This window comes from Salvia miltiorrhiza, chromosome 8 (genome assembly GCF_028751815.1).
Source record: "Salvia miltiorrhiza cultivar Shanhuang (shh) chromosome 8, IMPLAD_Smil_shh, whole genome shotgun sequence".
Classification (NCBI taxonomy): Eukaryota; Viridiplantae; Streptophyta; class Magnoliopsida; order Lamiales; family Lamiaceae; genus Salvia; species Salvia miltiorrhiza.
In genome coordinates, this window is record NC_080394.1 from 41307901 (window position 1) to 41325217 (window position 17317).

General features: G+C 36.5%; 2 protein-coding genes across 5 annotated transcripts; both read left to right on the forward strand.

Moving 5' to 3' along the window:
• The first annotated feature begins 4527 nt into the window (after positions 1-4527).
• LOC130997076 (uncharacterized) lies at positions 4528-12640 on the forward strand. 4 transcript variants are annotated; one of them, XR_009092917.1, is made up of 19 exons: positions 4528-4767; positions 4868-5063; positions 5298-5467; positions 5642-5791; positions 6144-6284; positions 7464-7524; positions 7859-8175; positions 8552-8683; positions 8930-9037; positions 9141-9227; positions 9671-9793; positions 9882-10002; positions 10077-10199; positions 10491-10625; positions 10774-10913; positions 11067-11207; positions 11289-11582; positions 11936-12168; positions 12337-12640. XR_009092917.1 is itself a non-coding variant. In XM_057922348.1 (18 exons), the coding sequence occupies exons 1-18, from the start codon at positions 4711-4713 to the stop codon at positions 12032-12034; spliced, it is 2595 nt and encodes an 864-aa protein (XP_057778331.1). In that variant the 5' UTR covers positions 4568-4710; the 3' UTR covers positions 12035-12640. The 4 variants fall into 4 exon arrangements, 2 of the variants coding, with proteins under 2 accessions (XP_057778332.1, XP_057778331.1); XR_009092918.1 differs by having other exon boundaries at positions 12350-12640; XM_057922348.1 differs by having other exon boundaries at positions 4568-4767; positions 11936-12640.
• A 663-nt stretch (positions 12641-13303) lies between these two features.
• Positions 13304-16792, forward strand: LOC130997077 (protein CHROMOSOME TRANSMISSION FIDELITY 7-like). The gene is made up of 6 exons (XM_057922350.1): positions 13304-14378; positions 14811-15048; positions 15140-15229; positions 15323-15391; positions 15654-15991; positions 16250-16792. Exons 1-6 carry the CDS (start codon positions 14236-14238, stop codon positions 16521-16523), a joined length of 1152 nt encoding a protein of 383 aa, XP_057778333.1. The 5' UTR covers positions 13304-14235; the 3' UTR covers positions 16524-16792.
• Positions 16793-17317: the final 525 nt, after the last annotated feature.

A 17317-nucleotide genomic window follows, 5' to 3' on the forward strand; every position in this document is an offset into this window, starting at 1 on the left:
AATGCTATAAGGAGGTTTCGAACTCTGGTGGTTTGTAAAAATAAAAACCAAACCCAATCGTTACACCGTTTTTATATATTTACCTGCGGGAGACACGCCCATCCCACACCCTGACCCGCCCGACCCGCGCATCTGACCATCAGGCTGGTTTGATCCAAGACTAACCCTTTACCATATTGATTAAATAAAAACTTGTTTGATCATTACTCCTTCAATAGTTAACTATTATATCACACATATCGATTTTTTTTTATATACATTAAATTTAACATTGAATTTATTAATTTTATAGAAAATACATTATTCTCACAAAAAATATACTCCCTCCGTCCACTAATTCAATGTCTACTTTCCTTTTTGGTCCGTCCACCAACTCAAGGCCTATCTATTTTTAGTAAGTTTTTATTCTTATTTTAATTGGTGGGACACAATAAACAATACACTTTTTCTCCATTTAACTAATAAACAATATACTTTGTGGGTCCCTTTCTCCACTCAACCAATAAACAATATATTTTGTGGGTCCCTTTCTCCACCCAACTAATAAAAATATACTTTTTCTTAAAACCCGTGTTTTGCCTCCAAGGCGTTGAATTAGTGGACGGAGGGAGTATTTCCTAACAATAAGCAAACCCTATATTATATATAACCACGCCCTAGCAACTCCAATGGCAAGGTCGAAGGGAGGGGTCGATCCGGATTGAGTAGAGACCCCCCCCCGCGCTACGTCGAAGCGAGGTCGAGCTGGAGATCCGGGACGCAGGCTGCGGATGGTGAGGCGCGTGTTCAACACGCGCTGTAAAAAAAAAATTAATTATTTTGAAATTTTTGACCGTTTTCGGTCCTTTTTTTCTTTCTTGTTTACTGTTGAGCAACGGCTAGTTTGTAGGAATTTTTTTTATTTGCTTTTTTTCCTCTATAAATAATATGTATTTATCTCCCACAATTTTCATATTCTCACATCATTCTTCCATCTCTTCCCATGTTTTATATTTTTCTTCAAATTTTGCTCAATGGATCGTGAATTCGACGATTATCTAGAGAAATGTGGCAGAAGCTTGGGTGTGCCTACCACTCAACCGATGATGGGGTTTGCTCAATTTTCTGAAGCTTCAAACGTCTTTGCTTCGGGTGTGCCTACTACTCAACCAACCCAATTGCCAACCGTTGAAGAAGAAGAGGCGGAGGCGAAGCCTAAGGTGACGCGCATCAACTACTCCAGCGACGAGACGAAGCTCATTTGCATCTTGTGGGCGGAGGCTACCCACAATCCGATTTTGGGAGACAACCAAAAGTTGCACCAATATTGGGGCTCAACCGCCGAGAAATACAACGCCCTCAAACCGCCGGGTGCTCCTACGCGTAAGGCGGATGTTATCAAATCCCACTTGAGAAAGTTGTCGTCGAAATGAAGGAACATTCGGCCCAAATCAGTGGCATAGCCGAGGCCAAGAAGACGCTCGTGGCAGTGAAAAGGGAGGAGCTCGATTTGAAGATCCTCAACATGGATACTTCGAATATGAACGAAGCTCAATTGGCATGGCACAACCATTTGATTCAATAGGTGCTCAACCGTCGGGGGATTATGTAGTTTTAAGATTTTTAAATTATGTTTTTTGTAAGTAATTTAAATTATGTAATTTTTATCTTTAATGTAATGTTTAATTTTATTTTCAATGAAAATTAAACATTTTAGCAAAATTGTGTTGAAATTGAAATTTTAGTGAAAATGGGGATTTCAGATCCAAATTAAGACCTTTGCATTGGAGAGGAGTGGATCTTAGATGGGGACCACCATCTAAGACCCAAACTAAGACCCACCCATTAAAAATGCTCTAAAGAGTCCATATTATTTGGCATTTTGTATCAATCCGTAACATAAAAAGTGAATAGTACCAGTATACCTCCAATTAGGGATGTCAATGGGTGGGTTTTACCCGGACCAGAACCATTAAAATTGTTACGGTTTCGGAACCAGAACCGACCCATTGCTTAATGGATCCACACCGGACCAGACCATTAAGTGAAAAATTAAATGGTGTGGGTAGGTTAATTACCCATGGGTATTATAAGACCCATAGATCCAATAATACCCATTACCAAACTTAAAAAATCCCCAAAAAGACCAAAAAAGCCCATGGTCTCGATACACCAAGTCCCAAAAATTTTTTCCTCCCCAATCCCACCCCAGCCCCGCCACCCCCACCCCCACCCACCCCCCCCCCCCAAAAAAAATTATTTTTTTATAAAATTTTTCCTCCCCAATCCCACCCCAGCCCCGCCACCCCACCCACCCACCCCCCCTCCAAATTTTTTTTTAATTTTTTTTAAAATTTTTCCTCCCCAATCCCACCCCAGCCCCGCCACCCCCACCCACCCTACCCACCCCCCCTCTCCAAAAAAAATTTAATTTTTTAAAATTTTTTCCTCCCCAATCCCACCCCAGCCCCGCCACCCCCACCCACCCCACACACCCCCACCCCCCTCCAATTGTTTTTTTATTATTTTTTAAAAATTTTTCCTCCCCAATCCCACCCCAGCCCCGCCACCCCCACCCCACCCACCCCCTCCGAAATAATTTTTTTTTATTATTTTTAAAAAATTTTCCTCTCCAATCCCACCCCGCCACCCCACCTCCCCCACCCCCAATTTTTTTTTAATTTTTTTTAAAATTTAAAAAAAATTAAAATTTTTTTTGGGGGGGTGGGGTAGGTGGGGGTGGCGGGGGCTGGGGTGGAATTGGAGAGGAAAAAATTTTAAAAAAATAAAAAAAAATTTGGGGAAGGAGGGTGGGGGTTGGGGGGGGTGGGTGGGGTGGGGTGGGGTGGGGGTGGCGGGGCTGGAGTGGGTGGGGGTGGCAGGGCTGGGGTGGGATTGGGGAGGAAAAATTTTTAAAAAAATAAATAAAAAAAAAATTTGGAGGGGGGTGGAGGGTGGGTGGGGGTGGCGGGGCTGGGGTGGGATTGGGGAGGAAAAATTAAAAATAAATTAAAAAAAAAAATTGGAGGGAGGGTGGGGGGTGGGTGGTGGTGGGTTAGCGGCAAAACATGCCGGGTCGGACCAGACCCATAACAAGTCGGGTCGGATCTAAATGGGTCGGGCCGAGAACCAGAACCAGAACCGTTGTTTTATAGCTCAACGGATAATGAACGGTTCTGGTTCTGGTCCGGGTAATACCCACCCACTGACATCCCTACCTCCAATCTTAAAAGACTATCTATGATGGTTGGATAAACTTAGAAAAACAATTATACATCTTTCTAGAATCAATGCTATTTGGGCATTACCTCTTGGAACTTGGAGGAATCCAAAACTATCTTGGTGATTCCTCACCCAAATATTTGTGGCCATTTTTTTAAGTCAAGGGAAGGAGAAATGGAGAATGATGGGGATCGAGTTGGTCTTTTATGAATTCTTTATACAATTATGATAGTAAGTATAATGTTTTAAATCATAAATATATCAAACTAATATGAAAATCGACCAAGTGCCAAATTAAACCAATATAACACTTGTTTATCAAACAAAACTTCAAACTGTATTGACCAAATTTTAATGCAAACCGTGGACAATTAAAATTGTCGTCCAATTAAATCTTGCCACGTATAAATTCATGAATTAAATATTTAATTATATTTTTTATTTTATTAAATAGGATTTTATTCCTAAATTAAATAGATATATAATTAATATTTAATATAAATGAATTAATGAGCCTATTAGCACTTAAACCCTAAAGCCCATAAACCCCATCTCCTACATCTATAAATAGGGGTGTTGGAGTGCTCACAAATCACAAGTTGAAGTGGTGGAGAATTGAAGAGCTAGGAGCATTCTATCAAGTGAATGATTGAAGAGCTAGAAGAGTTCTATTCAAATCTTCAAGCATCTCCAAGAGTTCTATTCAAGTCTTCAAGTCTTCCAAGAGTTCTATTCAAATCTTCAAACATCTCCAAGAGTTCTATTCAAATCAACTTCGACGTTCAACCCAAAATCATAACTTGAGTCCTTTGGATTGACGTTATCAAATCAAACATTTCAAGAACCTTTGAGATTGTTCGAGAATCAAATGGAAGAGAAGAATCAGAGGATCAACAAGAGATTGAAACCCGCATAAATCTATCTTCATGTCTATCAAATTATCTTTGTAACGCGTTTTGTATTTTATCAAATTGAAATACAAAAATGTGTATTTACACAAACAAACGTGCAATGTCTTAATTTTAGAAAAGAAAATGCAAGGACTTAACTACAAAAATAAATGTAACAGGGACCTATATATAATAAGTAAAAATATAGATTAAAATTATTTTGTCCTTGAAAGGCATAGTTAGATTAATTAATCCGAGGGTAATCAGTTATGAAAATAAAATAGTAAAAAATCACTTATGCATGTGACTTGTTTTTGTACGGGAATATACAATTTTTCACTAGAGTCCATTAGAAAATGTTACTCCATTTAAGTGGATAATTTATTGGGTTGGTCTTAACGGGCTAGAAAAGGCCCAGCTTCTAAATCCTATTCCCAGTTAACGCCGTTAAACAAATAACCGCCACTTTTCTCATTCCCTCCCAACCCATATTGCTTAAAACCTTAAACCCTAATTCATGAATTTAGGATTTCTGTTGATTAGTTCTTCGACGATTGAGCTACACAACTTTTCACTCGTGTCTGAACTTCGTTAGGTATCAGGCTGAAGAAGGTCAACCATGGTGAAACCGAAATCCCAATCGAAGAAATCCAAAAGAGGCGGGGTGGATTTCAAAGTAATGAACTGAAATTCTTTACTCGGTGCAAGTAATGTTTCTTGGTCAAAATGATTGATTGTGAATTTATTCTCAAGATTTTGAAATTGTTTTCTCGCAGAAATTTAAGCGGAAAATCGGCCGGAAATTGCCGCCTCCGAAGAATGCTACTAACACCGAAATAAAATCTAAAGCGATAGTTCTTCCGGAGCAAAGTATAGCGTCTGAAAGGGCGGGTTTAGCAACCAGCAAAAGAGGGTTAACACTGAAGGAGCTTCTTCAGCAGACAAGCCATCATAATGCTAAATCTCGTAAAGGTCGGGCCTTTTTCCTCTCAGTTATTATATTACATTCAATGAGGTACTTGAACATATTTGATTAATATATATGAATTCTGCTGATAAGTCCATCTATATGAAGATACATTTCAATAGCGATGTCTTCATATGATGCTTAAATGAGTAAGATCATTTAATAATGTATCCCTTCCTGTTTGATGTCTTTGTTTTCACTTTGTGCTTTGCATTTTAACGTGGGTTTCCTTTTCACAGATGCACTGCATGGTATCAAAGATATATTCCTTAACAACCCCGATGAGCTGAAGTTACATAAACTTGCTGTTGTGGAAAAACTTCGTGAACGAATTGGTGATGATGATGAATCGGTCCGCGAAACACTTTATCAACTTTTTAAGTCAGTAATTTTCCCTGGTGGTACAAAGGTATTTCTGGTTGTTGTGTAATATTTATTCTATGAAGTTCTTAACTTATTTCTTGGCTTTAAATCTGTACGGAATAACAGTTGATTATTATTTTGAAGACTGACATCTTCCAGATGTTTTCAAGTTGAAAGCTGAGTTGTTGCTTTAGTTGATATTATGTTATGGCTCTTACAGGACAGCCAAGGACCATTTGTTTCTTTGATGATGTTATATGTTTTTAATGCTATGGCCCACTTAGCACTTGATGTGCGTTTGATGGCTTTCAAATTTATCGACCTTGTTGTCCAGTTCCACCCTTCTTCGTTTCCCTTTTATGCTGAAAAGGTAAGCTTATTGTTTTATTTCCTTGGCAGTTGGATACTTGTTGCATTTAATCCGTCATGTGTTTGCATCTTTCAAGAGAGTTTTGTACATTCTTAAATACATACTATTACCTATCTAACTGTTTCTTGATTAGATACATACTAAATCTAATCTCATCTCTAGTGATATGGAGTAGTAGATATCGGCGGAGTCATTTTGTTCCCATCTAACTATTTTTTATGCTCCACTATTACATGGAAACTAAACTCTGATGGAATTTCGGGCCAATTTTCAAATCTTTTTCCATTGTGATCATCGATTTGTTTAAGATTATCATGATCATCTAATATGAAATATCGGATAATCTCTGCAGGTTCTCCATAACTATGAAAATTTCCTACGGAAGAACCAGTTTTTAGAGGACAAGGGCAAATTAAAGACCATTCTATCTGGATTGATTCGCTGCTTATCACTATTGCCATGTGAAGACAGAGACCTCTCAGCAGCTAAAAATGTATTGTCTGGTGAATCAATGTTGCATGCAAATTTTGGATGTCCTAATTTCTAAATTGTACTAGTGTTTTGAAGGAATGTTCTATCATGGTCCCATTGCCTATTCTAGTACTATGTGTAGAGGGCTTTAATTCAATCCTTTATAGCTTTAGCTGTTAAAAATCTAAATATACTGAAAATGTATTTTCTGGTGAATCAATGTTACTTGCAAATTTTGGATTTCCTAATTTCTAAATTGTACTAATGTTTTGTAGGAAAGTTCTATCATAGTCCCATTGCCTATTCTAATACTATGTGAAAAGGGCTTTCATTCAATCCTGCTATAGCTTTAGCCCTTAAAAATCTAAATCAACTTTTATGTGGCATCTCTAGTAGTAGTAATAATGTGCTAATTTTCCCTGTCAGATAAAGTTACTTGAGTGCAGATTCTGATGCTATAGAATGTCTTTATTTCCTGCTACTACATCCTGAACTTATGAGAGGGGGATCAATTTTGGTGACTTTACATGAACGGTGTGTTGGCTTATCAAATTATCTACCTCTTCCCGAAAGCTTCTTGGAACTACTTTACGACGACGGACGACTGCCCGTAGGAGAAGTCACAAGCATTATCTTTAGACCCCTTCCTGTTGCTTTGTTTCTTGTGCTTTTTTTTTCTTTTGCATACTAGCATGTTGTTTCTCTAAAAATAAATGTGTGTCTGTGACTATTTGATCTGTTAAAAGGGATGGGGTATATTGTATTATACTCCCTCTGTCCCATAAGAGTTGGCATGATTGTTGGTCGCACAGGTTTTAATAAATGTTATGTGAGTGTGTTAAGAGTGGAAGAAGGGACCCACTTTTTATTGTAGTGTTATGATAGTGAGATAAAAAGTAAGAGATTTATGGTGGGCCATGTGTGGTAAAGTTGTAAATAGGTTGATAAATTAGGGGTAAAAAATAAGGGGTTTGGGATGGGGTAGTGTCCAAAAAAGATAAGTGCACACTCTTGTGGAACGTACCGAAATGGCAAAAAGTGCAGTCTTATGGGACGGAGGGAGTATATCATTGTAGCTTCTAAAGTCTGTCACCTTAATGCATTTTTGGCTATATTTCATTAGTTTTGTCTGCTTAACAGTGTGATTGTTTTTTCTTTCTCAGCTGTATTTTATATAGTTAATCTTGATTGATCCTTGCAGGATATTCCAGCTCCTGAAATTCTTCATGCTTTTGAGCCTGAGATTGCAAGAGAACCAATTGGTGAGTTCCAGAAACATTTTACTTCCAGCAGGTGCTTTTTTATCTTCCAATGTTTGTTGATGCATCTGCTAAAAGAAATAGAGATGTTTGCTCTGAATGATGGATAAACTAAGAGTATCATGTGCCCGTAGTATAGATAATGTCTGTTTTAAGTGCTTTCCTGTGATATTAATCTAACTTTAGATATCTCATATTGGGTGTATACATTAAAAATTCTGGTTGTTCTCTGGCAAATTCTGGTTGTGCTCGGTCCACTCTGGAAAAGACTTCCCCTTCAATTCTTAGTTTGGAGAAAAAGCTACTCAGACACTTAATTTGATTTCATATTTGGCAGGGCTTCTGGATTTTACCAGGCAATTAAAGGATCTTTTGCCCATTTTAGTTGGTTGTTTCCATGATTTCATGCCATTGATGCATAGCGCCTCCCAATTAGATCTACAATCATGTGATTGTATGCAGTTTTTACTTCAGAGTATAGAAATCATAGTCAAAGTTTTGGTTGGCGGGATTCGTGGAAGTGAATCAGATCCAAAGATTCTTCCATTTTGTGGGAAGCCCAGTTTAACCGCATACAATAAGTTACTACCGCCGATGATATTAAAGAAGTTATGGGACGTCTATCCTCTCAACCTAGTTAATCTTACGCGAAAGGTATGTTGACCTTATTCCTTGGTAGTATAATAGTGATTTCAGATTTCCCCAGAGTCCCAGATGTGATTTTCTGCAGGATAGAATTGTTCATGCAAGGTGTGTTTATAGATTAAATCTTCTTAGACTGACTCTCACTAATTCAATATGTTGGCCGAAATTGGTGCAGCAACTCAATACCAATTGTCTGCGAAATCTGTACACTTTTATGTATATCTTTGTCTCATCAGTTTATTGTTTATTTCTGCATCTATTTCATAAATGGAATTGATTAGGATCACCTACTTGCTTTTTATTCAGTAGTTAGAATTACTGAAGATGCTGTTTCTTGATCGCTTACGAGTCAAGTCTCTTGTTTTTTTTATTTGGTGCTTTGCAGGATTATCGGCGAATATCCATGCTGAATACAACAATTACCAAAATATTTTTGCAGTTGAAAAACTGGGAGAATGCTCCCTCTGTTTTGTTCGACAAGGTTTTGGAATTCATCGAAAGCTCACTGGCTACAAAGGTTTGCTTTGACTCCTATTATTTCCCCTTACATATATAACTATAATCTCTACCTGGTATTCCCAAAAACCAAGTAATAATAGAAATTAGCTGGTTTATTTGATTATCACTTTTGTTTCATTAATGCTACTGCTGCTTGTTTCTGACAACTTGCAAAATGGCCCTTTGTATAAACTATTGTCTGTGCTTGATTTTTAAAGGGTTTCTAGCTCTATGCTCTTGGTGATAATTGGAAATATATATGCAGATGCAATTGGGCAAAGTGGTCCATGAGAAAGACTTGCTTCCACTTATACCATACATTCCAAAATTAGTAATGCAAATCTCTGGTAGTTGGAGGTCTCGTATCCTTCAGGTACTTTTTGTTAAAACAGAGGTTTTATTTATTTTTTTTAATATTTTTTTTTACCTATTTATCATTGTAATTCTCAAGTTTTTACCCTCATGTATCATTGCAGGCTTTTACTGAGGTTTTCAAGAACTCCAGTCCAGAGTCCTCAATGAAATTAGCTTGCATTGTTGCAATCGAAGAAATGCTCGCTCCTGTAAGATTTTAACTCTCTCTCTCTCTCTAAACAATATTGTGCTTGCATGTAATTAAGATTCCTGATGTGATATATTTTTCAAAACCATACCCATGCAAGTATGATAACAGTGATGATCAACACTCGTGGACCTAAAGCGATGCAAGGAGATATTTATAATAATACAACCAAAGCTGATCTACGAAATTTTGAAGACCTAATGTTAAATTGCTACCCATTCAATGTGATCTAGTATCTCTGGCTACTTTATCTATATATAAAGTTTGGATCAGGTTGTCTGTCAACATAGGTGACTTATATTTCTCAAAATGATTACGCTAGAGTAATTAGTCACGCTATGGCTAGGAGTTAATGGTGGACTCAATGCTGTAGAAATTAATTATTTGCCTCAACAAAGTATTATATATCTAGAAAATATGGGCCTAAATTTGTTGGTGGAACAGGAAAGGAGCTCACTTTACCTTGATGAGAGCGACCCCACTTTGTTATACTATCAGATCAATTGGATACAGGATCTTCCTTCACTGTTGATTTCGTTAGATGACAAAAGCCCCACATGTTCCAAGGTAGTTTTAGTATTTTTCTCCTGAATGCTTCTACTGATGAGCTATATTTTCAGTACAGAATCCTTTATCAGTAATTGTTCTTTTGCAGGCTGTGTTACGACTTCTTTTGGATGTAGGGCAGTTTGCTTCAGTTGACTCTCCATTCTCTCAAGAGTTTGACACTTTGCAGTTTAGATTTGGAGATTTCTTCTGCAAACTAGTTGAGAATGGTATACACTTGTACCCGTTCTTCATACTTTCTTTACTATTTTCCATGTGCTGAATGTAGTGCTTTGCTTTGTAGACATATGCTTTGGTCCCTTCGTAAGGCTTGCAGGAGATATTAAGGAGCTTGCCATTTGTTGCCTTTATTATTTCTCTTTCATGGACTCCCTGCTTCTGCAGTCACTTGTTTCATGTTGCTTATGTAAGTATCGTAGGACTTCATTTATTAACTGTTTCTTTAAATTGTGCTGGTAATGTTCTCTTGCTCGTTCTCCTCTTTTATGTAGCAGAAAGTTGGGTGAGGTGGCCCAATGCTAATAACCATCTCACAGCAAGTTAAATAGCTTTGTTTGCTAATCCTGTTGAAGAAGAAAAAAAGTCTTGTTGCTTTATTTATCTGAAGGAAGACATTGTAGTAATATAGATGTTGGGCAAAACTATGATTGTTGAATATTATAAATAATCTGTATATTTGCTTTGTCATATACCACAGGTGATGATGTTGAGCCGGTCTTCATTTTCCGTATCTTTGAAGTTCTGCAATCTTCCTTTAGAGCTGGGCATATCCTGGTAGCAGACTATGCAAGTTTCCATGTCACTTTACTCTCACGGTTTCGTGTTTATCCAGGTAACTAATTTTGCTGGGAGTAGCATTTGGGACGTGAAATTGTTTTTTTTAATTGTGATGTATATTGCTGGAGAAAGAGAAATCATCTTTCTTTGCCTGAAATTGTTGTATATGCTTCTTATGTTTGTTATTTGTCATTACTTTGCAGATCCAGCTGCCAAGTGTGATGGGAAATCAAACTGGAAGACATTTAAGAATGTTACTAGAATTGTCTGTTCATCTTTGTCACAGATTGGTGATGATAATCTTGTCTTGCAAATGCTGGAGAAGATAATTGTTGATCAGATTGTATGTTAATCCTCTTTGGTTACTTCCCAAGTTGATTATGTTCTTCGAACTCCCTGCATATAGATCATATCAGCTCAGTTCTTATAATATCCATGCACATCTCTTGAACCAATAGGCGAAAATAACTTTTTATATCTGATTAATATCTATCAGTGTTCAGATATACCTATGGACAATAAGTGCGCCTTTGTCAGATTGCTTCTTACACTTGACTCGAAGCCATCAAGACTTTCGAATCAGAGTGTTGTGAGTATGAGCCATGTTCTTCCACAGTACATGACCAGCGTGTTATCTGTGAGTACTTTTCTTTTGGCATCATCAATTTATTTAGTTACTTTTGCCATGTATTAGTTAAAATCTGTCTTTTTGATGCAGAATGTTCGGGAAGATGATCAAGATTCAATGTCTGTCGTCAGTGTAAAAAGAAGGCAATATTACTTACTACCTTCCTTTTATCTGATTTATGGGAGCGAACGGTTATTAAGTCTTGTGCTAAATGTGATGGGCTCTTGGGTATCTGAGGCTAGTTCCTCAGTTGATCGTTCGACTACAATATCTCGCATTGCCTCGGTACTTCTTCTCATGTATAAAGATACCAAGGTCTGTCAGATTCTACAGTCATGCAAGAGTGAGATGGAGACTCTGTTACAAAATATGCTCAACTTACTGGTAAGAGTGTCGCTTCAATCTAAATTAAGTGTACGAAATTCCCATAAAATGTTAAATCACTAGCTTTACTTTTCCATCCCAAAACCCTATGGGGGCATTTACTTTGAAGGATTAACCTTGATAGATAAAAATAGTAATGCTAATCATTTGTTTACTTTGATGGATTGAAACTTTGGGATATTCCAAGGCTCTTAATTATTTTTATCATTTAAGCTAGTTTTGTTTTGATTCTTATCCCATTGAAAGGTGAGATTGGAGTAATTTTACTCTTGAGGATAAAAATACTCAATCATGCAAAGTAAACGCTCCCTATATTTATTACACCATAATTATGTCTTTTTACTTGTTAACAGACTTGTGAAGGGCCAAAGATGACTTTGGAGGGAAGGCATAACATTGAGAGGGCATACGACCAATTGAGAGCAATCACCAATAATGAAGTGGCGGTATAGCCGTGACTTTGGAGAAGTGAAAAAAGTACCATCTTCTGACTAAATTCTCCCAGCCTAGTTCCTTCTACTGTTGTTTATTTACAGTAGAATGAATTTCATGAGGAAGGAGCGGGTTCTGCTGCATCAACGTTAAGGTGTGTTTGTATTTCTTGTCCCGATCTCATCTGTAGTTTATGAAATTCTTCATTATGATGGGTTTTAAACGTCTCTATTGCTACCTCAATCCTTTTTCATTTGATATTTAAACATCTGTCTCTCTGCATTTCTCTCGGTGAAGTTTTTCTTCTTGTTATACATCATAGTTCTCTCTCCCAGAATTCTCGATCAACAAGGAGAAGGAAGACATGCCCAATGGAAGCAGAGGTTCGTCCACCGCCTCAAGGACTGAGGCCGAGGCGTCAGTTGAATGCAAATCGGATACTTGACATCTCAGATACTTTTCATCGTTTAGCAGATGCCATGACCTTCCCCTTTCGTATGTGCATATCTTGATTTTAATTGAACTATTGTAATTGCACTAGTTTTTGTGTCAGTGCATATGTGCACTAATTTTTGTTTTGCCCGGATACTATAAAGTGATGGTTATATAGTTGTCAGTTATCAACATATTTTATACGTTGATTAGTGATTACCAAGTTTAAGACCAGAAAATACTATCGATGGACCAAATCGAAATTGGAAGGCATTAGAAAATGTTTAACTTATACTGTTATTTTTATGATGAAGACATGGAGAATTAATTCGATAATACCCGTGCCAACATCCAAATGAGGCACTATTTTGTGGACGGAGGGAGTATAATTTTTTTAAAAATACTATTACTCATTGACGTAGCCGGGGGGGGGGCAGTGGGGGCACTGGGCCCCACTGAAAATTTCAAAAAGTGTTAGGGGTATTTTGATAATTTTACATTTAATATTAAATCTTGATATATCTATTAAATCTTAATTCAGATAGGTTTATTAAGACTTTTCTTTTTAATTTGATTCAAAAATCTTATCATTGATTTTTATGGTGGCATGTAAAATATACAAATATTTCATTGATTCCTAAACTATCATAATAAAATTGATCCAAGTATAATGCAATATATATATATATAGGGAGAAATTTATATATTTAAGTAGATAATTAGATAAAAGAATATTATAGTCTAATAATTAAATATTAGACAAAAAAAAGAAACATGCCCTATTCAACAATTATCGTGCGACCCTAATTTCATTTCGTAGAACAAAAATACAGAATAGAAGAACGACAAAATAGAAGAAGAACGGCAAAATCCCCTAATTTCGGTTCACAACCGCTCTCACCGCGCGCCTCCGCCAGACGCTAGCAGCTTCGCCTCACTACACCTTCTTCCCACCGCGACGCGCATCCAGTCGTTTCGCCGCGCCTCCTCCGTTCGATACTCTGCAGCAGTAGATGGGGTTTTTTTTTTTAAAAAAAAAAAATTGTTTTTAATCATTTTCTGAATTTGTTCCTTCTCGCTGCATATTTGTATATTAAATTAAACACGCATGGAAGCAAAATCAACCTTGATTTTTAGTTTATAGTATTTATTTATTGATGGAGGAAAGAAGCTGTTAATATTTACTGATTTTGTTCGACCTTGAGCAGCAAGCTGTTAAATTATTTCCTAAAGGTTTTATTTCCAAAAGATGTGTTGGTGCAGCACAAAAATGCTCGGCTAATACTTGTTTACTCCTAGCAGATTGAAAATTGAAGTTGTGTTGGAAGTACATGTTGCCATACAAATCTTTAATGCCTATTTCAAACAAATTTTCAACGTTGAACTGCAAATATAGAAAAAAAAACACCATTACATGTAATGTGGTAAGCGATGCATCGACTAATGTGTATGTACAAAAAAACTAAGTGAATCAGAAACAACAAAAATGAAAAATCTATATATAGAGATGAATCTCCAGCATTAATATTTGAGTTTTACATCTTGTGAAACTTTTGAAATTCCAAATAAAATCATGGCCTTTTTGAATACCTCAAAAAATTATTTAATGGAAATTATTATGTCAGTGTGAAGTTTTTTAAATAAAACGAGAAAAATTGAATGATTAAACTTTTTGAATGCCTAAAAAAGAAGATAAAAAGTGAAAAATTGCATATGAGATGTTTTTTAGCGGGAAAGTTTCGGAAGACAACTTGCCTTTAGTATAATAGATAGATTCAAATCGGCGGAGATGCAGCCAAAGATTAATGACTTCTTCAAGCCGTCGCCTTCTAACTTACCGGAATCGTCTCCATTTTCCGCTGTTGCCGGAGAATCAACCACAGAACCAGAATCCGACGTCTGCTATAAACACGCACGTTCTGATCCAGAAGGGTAATTCTCGTCGTTTGCTTATCTATCGCTTGAATTGATCTCGTCTTAGTGCATATTTCGATTAACCTGTTGTTTGTGTAACTGCGTTATAGATTGTGTTTGTTACCTTGTTACTGGTTAGTCTGTTGGGGGATTGGGGAAGTGAATGAGTGTGTGAATGCTTTTATGAGTTGGAATTTCAGATTTATGTACTATGCAGAAATTTTAGATCGATCTGATTAGCTTTTGCTCTCTTGCAGTTTTAGCATATTTATTCTCTGTGTTAGGTTATATTGGGCAGGTAGTTTAGATGTTAAGCAATGCCCACTATGATCAACAAAAATGCAGATCAATATATTGATTTATTTACTTAGACTTCGCATGTTTCATGCTGTTAGTACTTTCTTGACTATGTCGATGCTCAACATTTTCAATTGATTGTGGATTGAATAGAGAAACATCCAATGGACATGATCTTGAGGACAAGCTTCCCAAATTGGAGCAAGGCAAGAGTTGCAAAATTTTGAATAAGAAGAGAAAGTATGCACAGCTATTCTTGGAAGTTGGACAGTCGGATTTTCTATTTCATACGTGTAAAGTGTGTAGTTTCAAGTATGCTCCTGGTGATGAAGTTGATGAAAAGGTCCACAAAACAATTCACAAGAACTACACCCTTGGATTACCTTTTAAGGTAGTAATTTGTGTTTCTTTACTTATGCTGTTAGTTAATCAATACTATATTCTTGCCTTCTATGTTTGTGTTTAATAAATGAAATATTTAGGGTTGGCGCAATGAAAGAGTTATAGATGAACTTGACAAGGGGCGCATAATCTTGGTGCAAGATGGTGATCCTCCTGCTCAGTTAAAAAAGGTACTGGATGGTTAGAGAGCTTTATATTTGATGAACAACTTCGCTTCACTCTTCTTTTCGGGGAGATCTAATGGTTGATCAATATCAATGCAGGTTGAGGATGTTGTGCAGATGATTGAAACAGAGCTTGGGGAGGGGTGGATACTTAATAAGCAGTGTAAGGTACCCAAAATATATGATACTCTTGGATACTTGAATTCTTCATGACATTCAGAATTGGTTATTGCGCAAGCATCAAGAATAATAATTGCTTTTTTATTAATTTATCTTTCCTTAACCCCAAAAATCAAATTCCTCAATTTTCTTCTCATTGCCAACTTCTACTTGTAAATTAGAATCTCAAACATCTTATACAATTGTGAATTAACTTCATGGCTTCTAGTTTGCAAGTAGCATGAAACTTATGCATTTTGCATGATAGCAGGTATATCTATTTATTTCATCACAAAGAGTATCTGGATGTCTAGTTGCCGAGCCAATAAAAATGGCCTACAAGTTACTCCCAAGCTCATTGGTTGAAAAAAGTAACTTTCCTGCCAAGGAAAAAAAGAGGACCTCTTCCATTCTTCAATTTGGTGGTGTTAGTCTCCAGAGGGAAGTCATAAAAAGGGAACATGCCAAACATCCAGAAGACGGAACCCATGATGGAACGATTTTGTGCAAGAATGAGGCTGTACCAGCTCTTTGCGGTATTAGAGCCATTTGGGTGTCTCCTTCTAACAGGAGGAAGAACATAGCTAGAAGTTTGCTTGATGCAGCAAGGTAACTTTATTGTTCACTCAGTTCTCATGCTATTGTTTCTTCTCATTAGGTACCTATCCATTGAATTAGTTAAAAACGAAAGTATCATTATTCTCAAAAGTGATTTTTCTGCGTTTACACCTTAACGAAGCTGGTTGAAATGACCAAATGTTCAAGATGTTGAATTTCTATTTCCCGAAGGGGCATGCACACTATTAGCTCTTGATTCTTAAGAGCCATAATTTGATACTCCTATGTTATAATTTTCTTTTGTTACAGGAATAGTTTCTGCACACTGCACAGGCATGATTCTCAACCATACAGAATTAGCATTATCTCAACCAACCACGCTTGGGAAAGCTTTGATGTCCAGCTACACAAAAACCAAATTCTTTCTTGGTCTACACAACAGTTAATATGGACTAAAGGTCATCCAGATTTTCTTTTTGCATTAAAGATCCATTTAAATGCTTCTTCTAAATCTAGTCTTGCTACTTCCCTTTTAAGTTATGCCTCCAAATTTTTGTTATGTGGCCCTACTATTCAGTTTTAACCGAACAAGTTAGATAGAACCTTTGAATGTTGAAATCTCTTGATTTATGATAGTTAGGAATATCTATTTGAAATAGTATCTCATGTTTGGTCAGGTATTGACTGTAGAATTTCTTGGACCTCTCTGACTTGTTACTTTAGCTTGTGTTGATCCCCTGTAATTCTTCAACTGATTTATACCGAATTTGAACAATATTTAGATGTTTAATGTAGTGGAAAAAGATCCTGATTTTTGTACCTAAAGTAAATTCCAAAGCAATTGATGTGCGATTTCTGACAAGCTTATTTATGTTCAAAAATTCTACCGGTTGATACTTTCTCGCTAATTTGTTGCTTCAGTGATCGTAAAATTGTCTTCTCTCAGTTTGCTACTTATATTACAATTTGTTGTGAGAGTAAGACAGATTAAGATCCGGATCAAAGTCCGTATCCCATGACATATCCATAATTTTATGAGTATTGATTTGTAAATACTTGAACTTTTCTCATTTCTGATTTTGTACTCCAATTTTAAAATTTATTTATAAGTACCTGACTTTTGTATTCTTTCTAATTTTGCATCAGGTGAATTTTTACCCCCACATCTTCAATCCTACAATTACATATTCTAGATTTTACATTGACAATAAATTTATCTGCCTTATTATGCATTTCAAACTTTTCTCTCAATTTGGCCGTCATGTCAATAACGATTTGAGGGTAAAAATTTGTTGGGTTGAAAATAAAAAATAATACAAAATTCAAATATTTATAGATAGATTTTAAAATTGGGGTGCAAAACCTGAAAATGGAAAA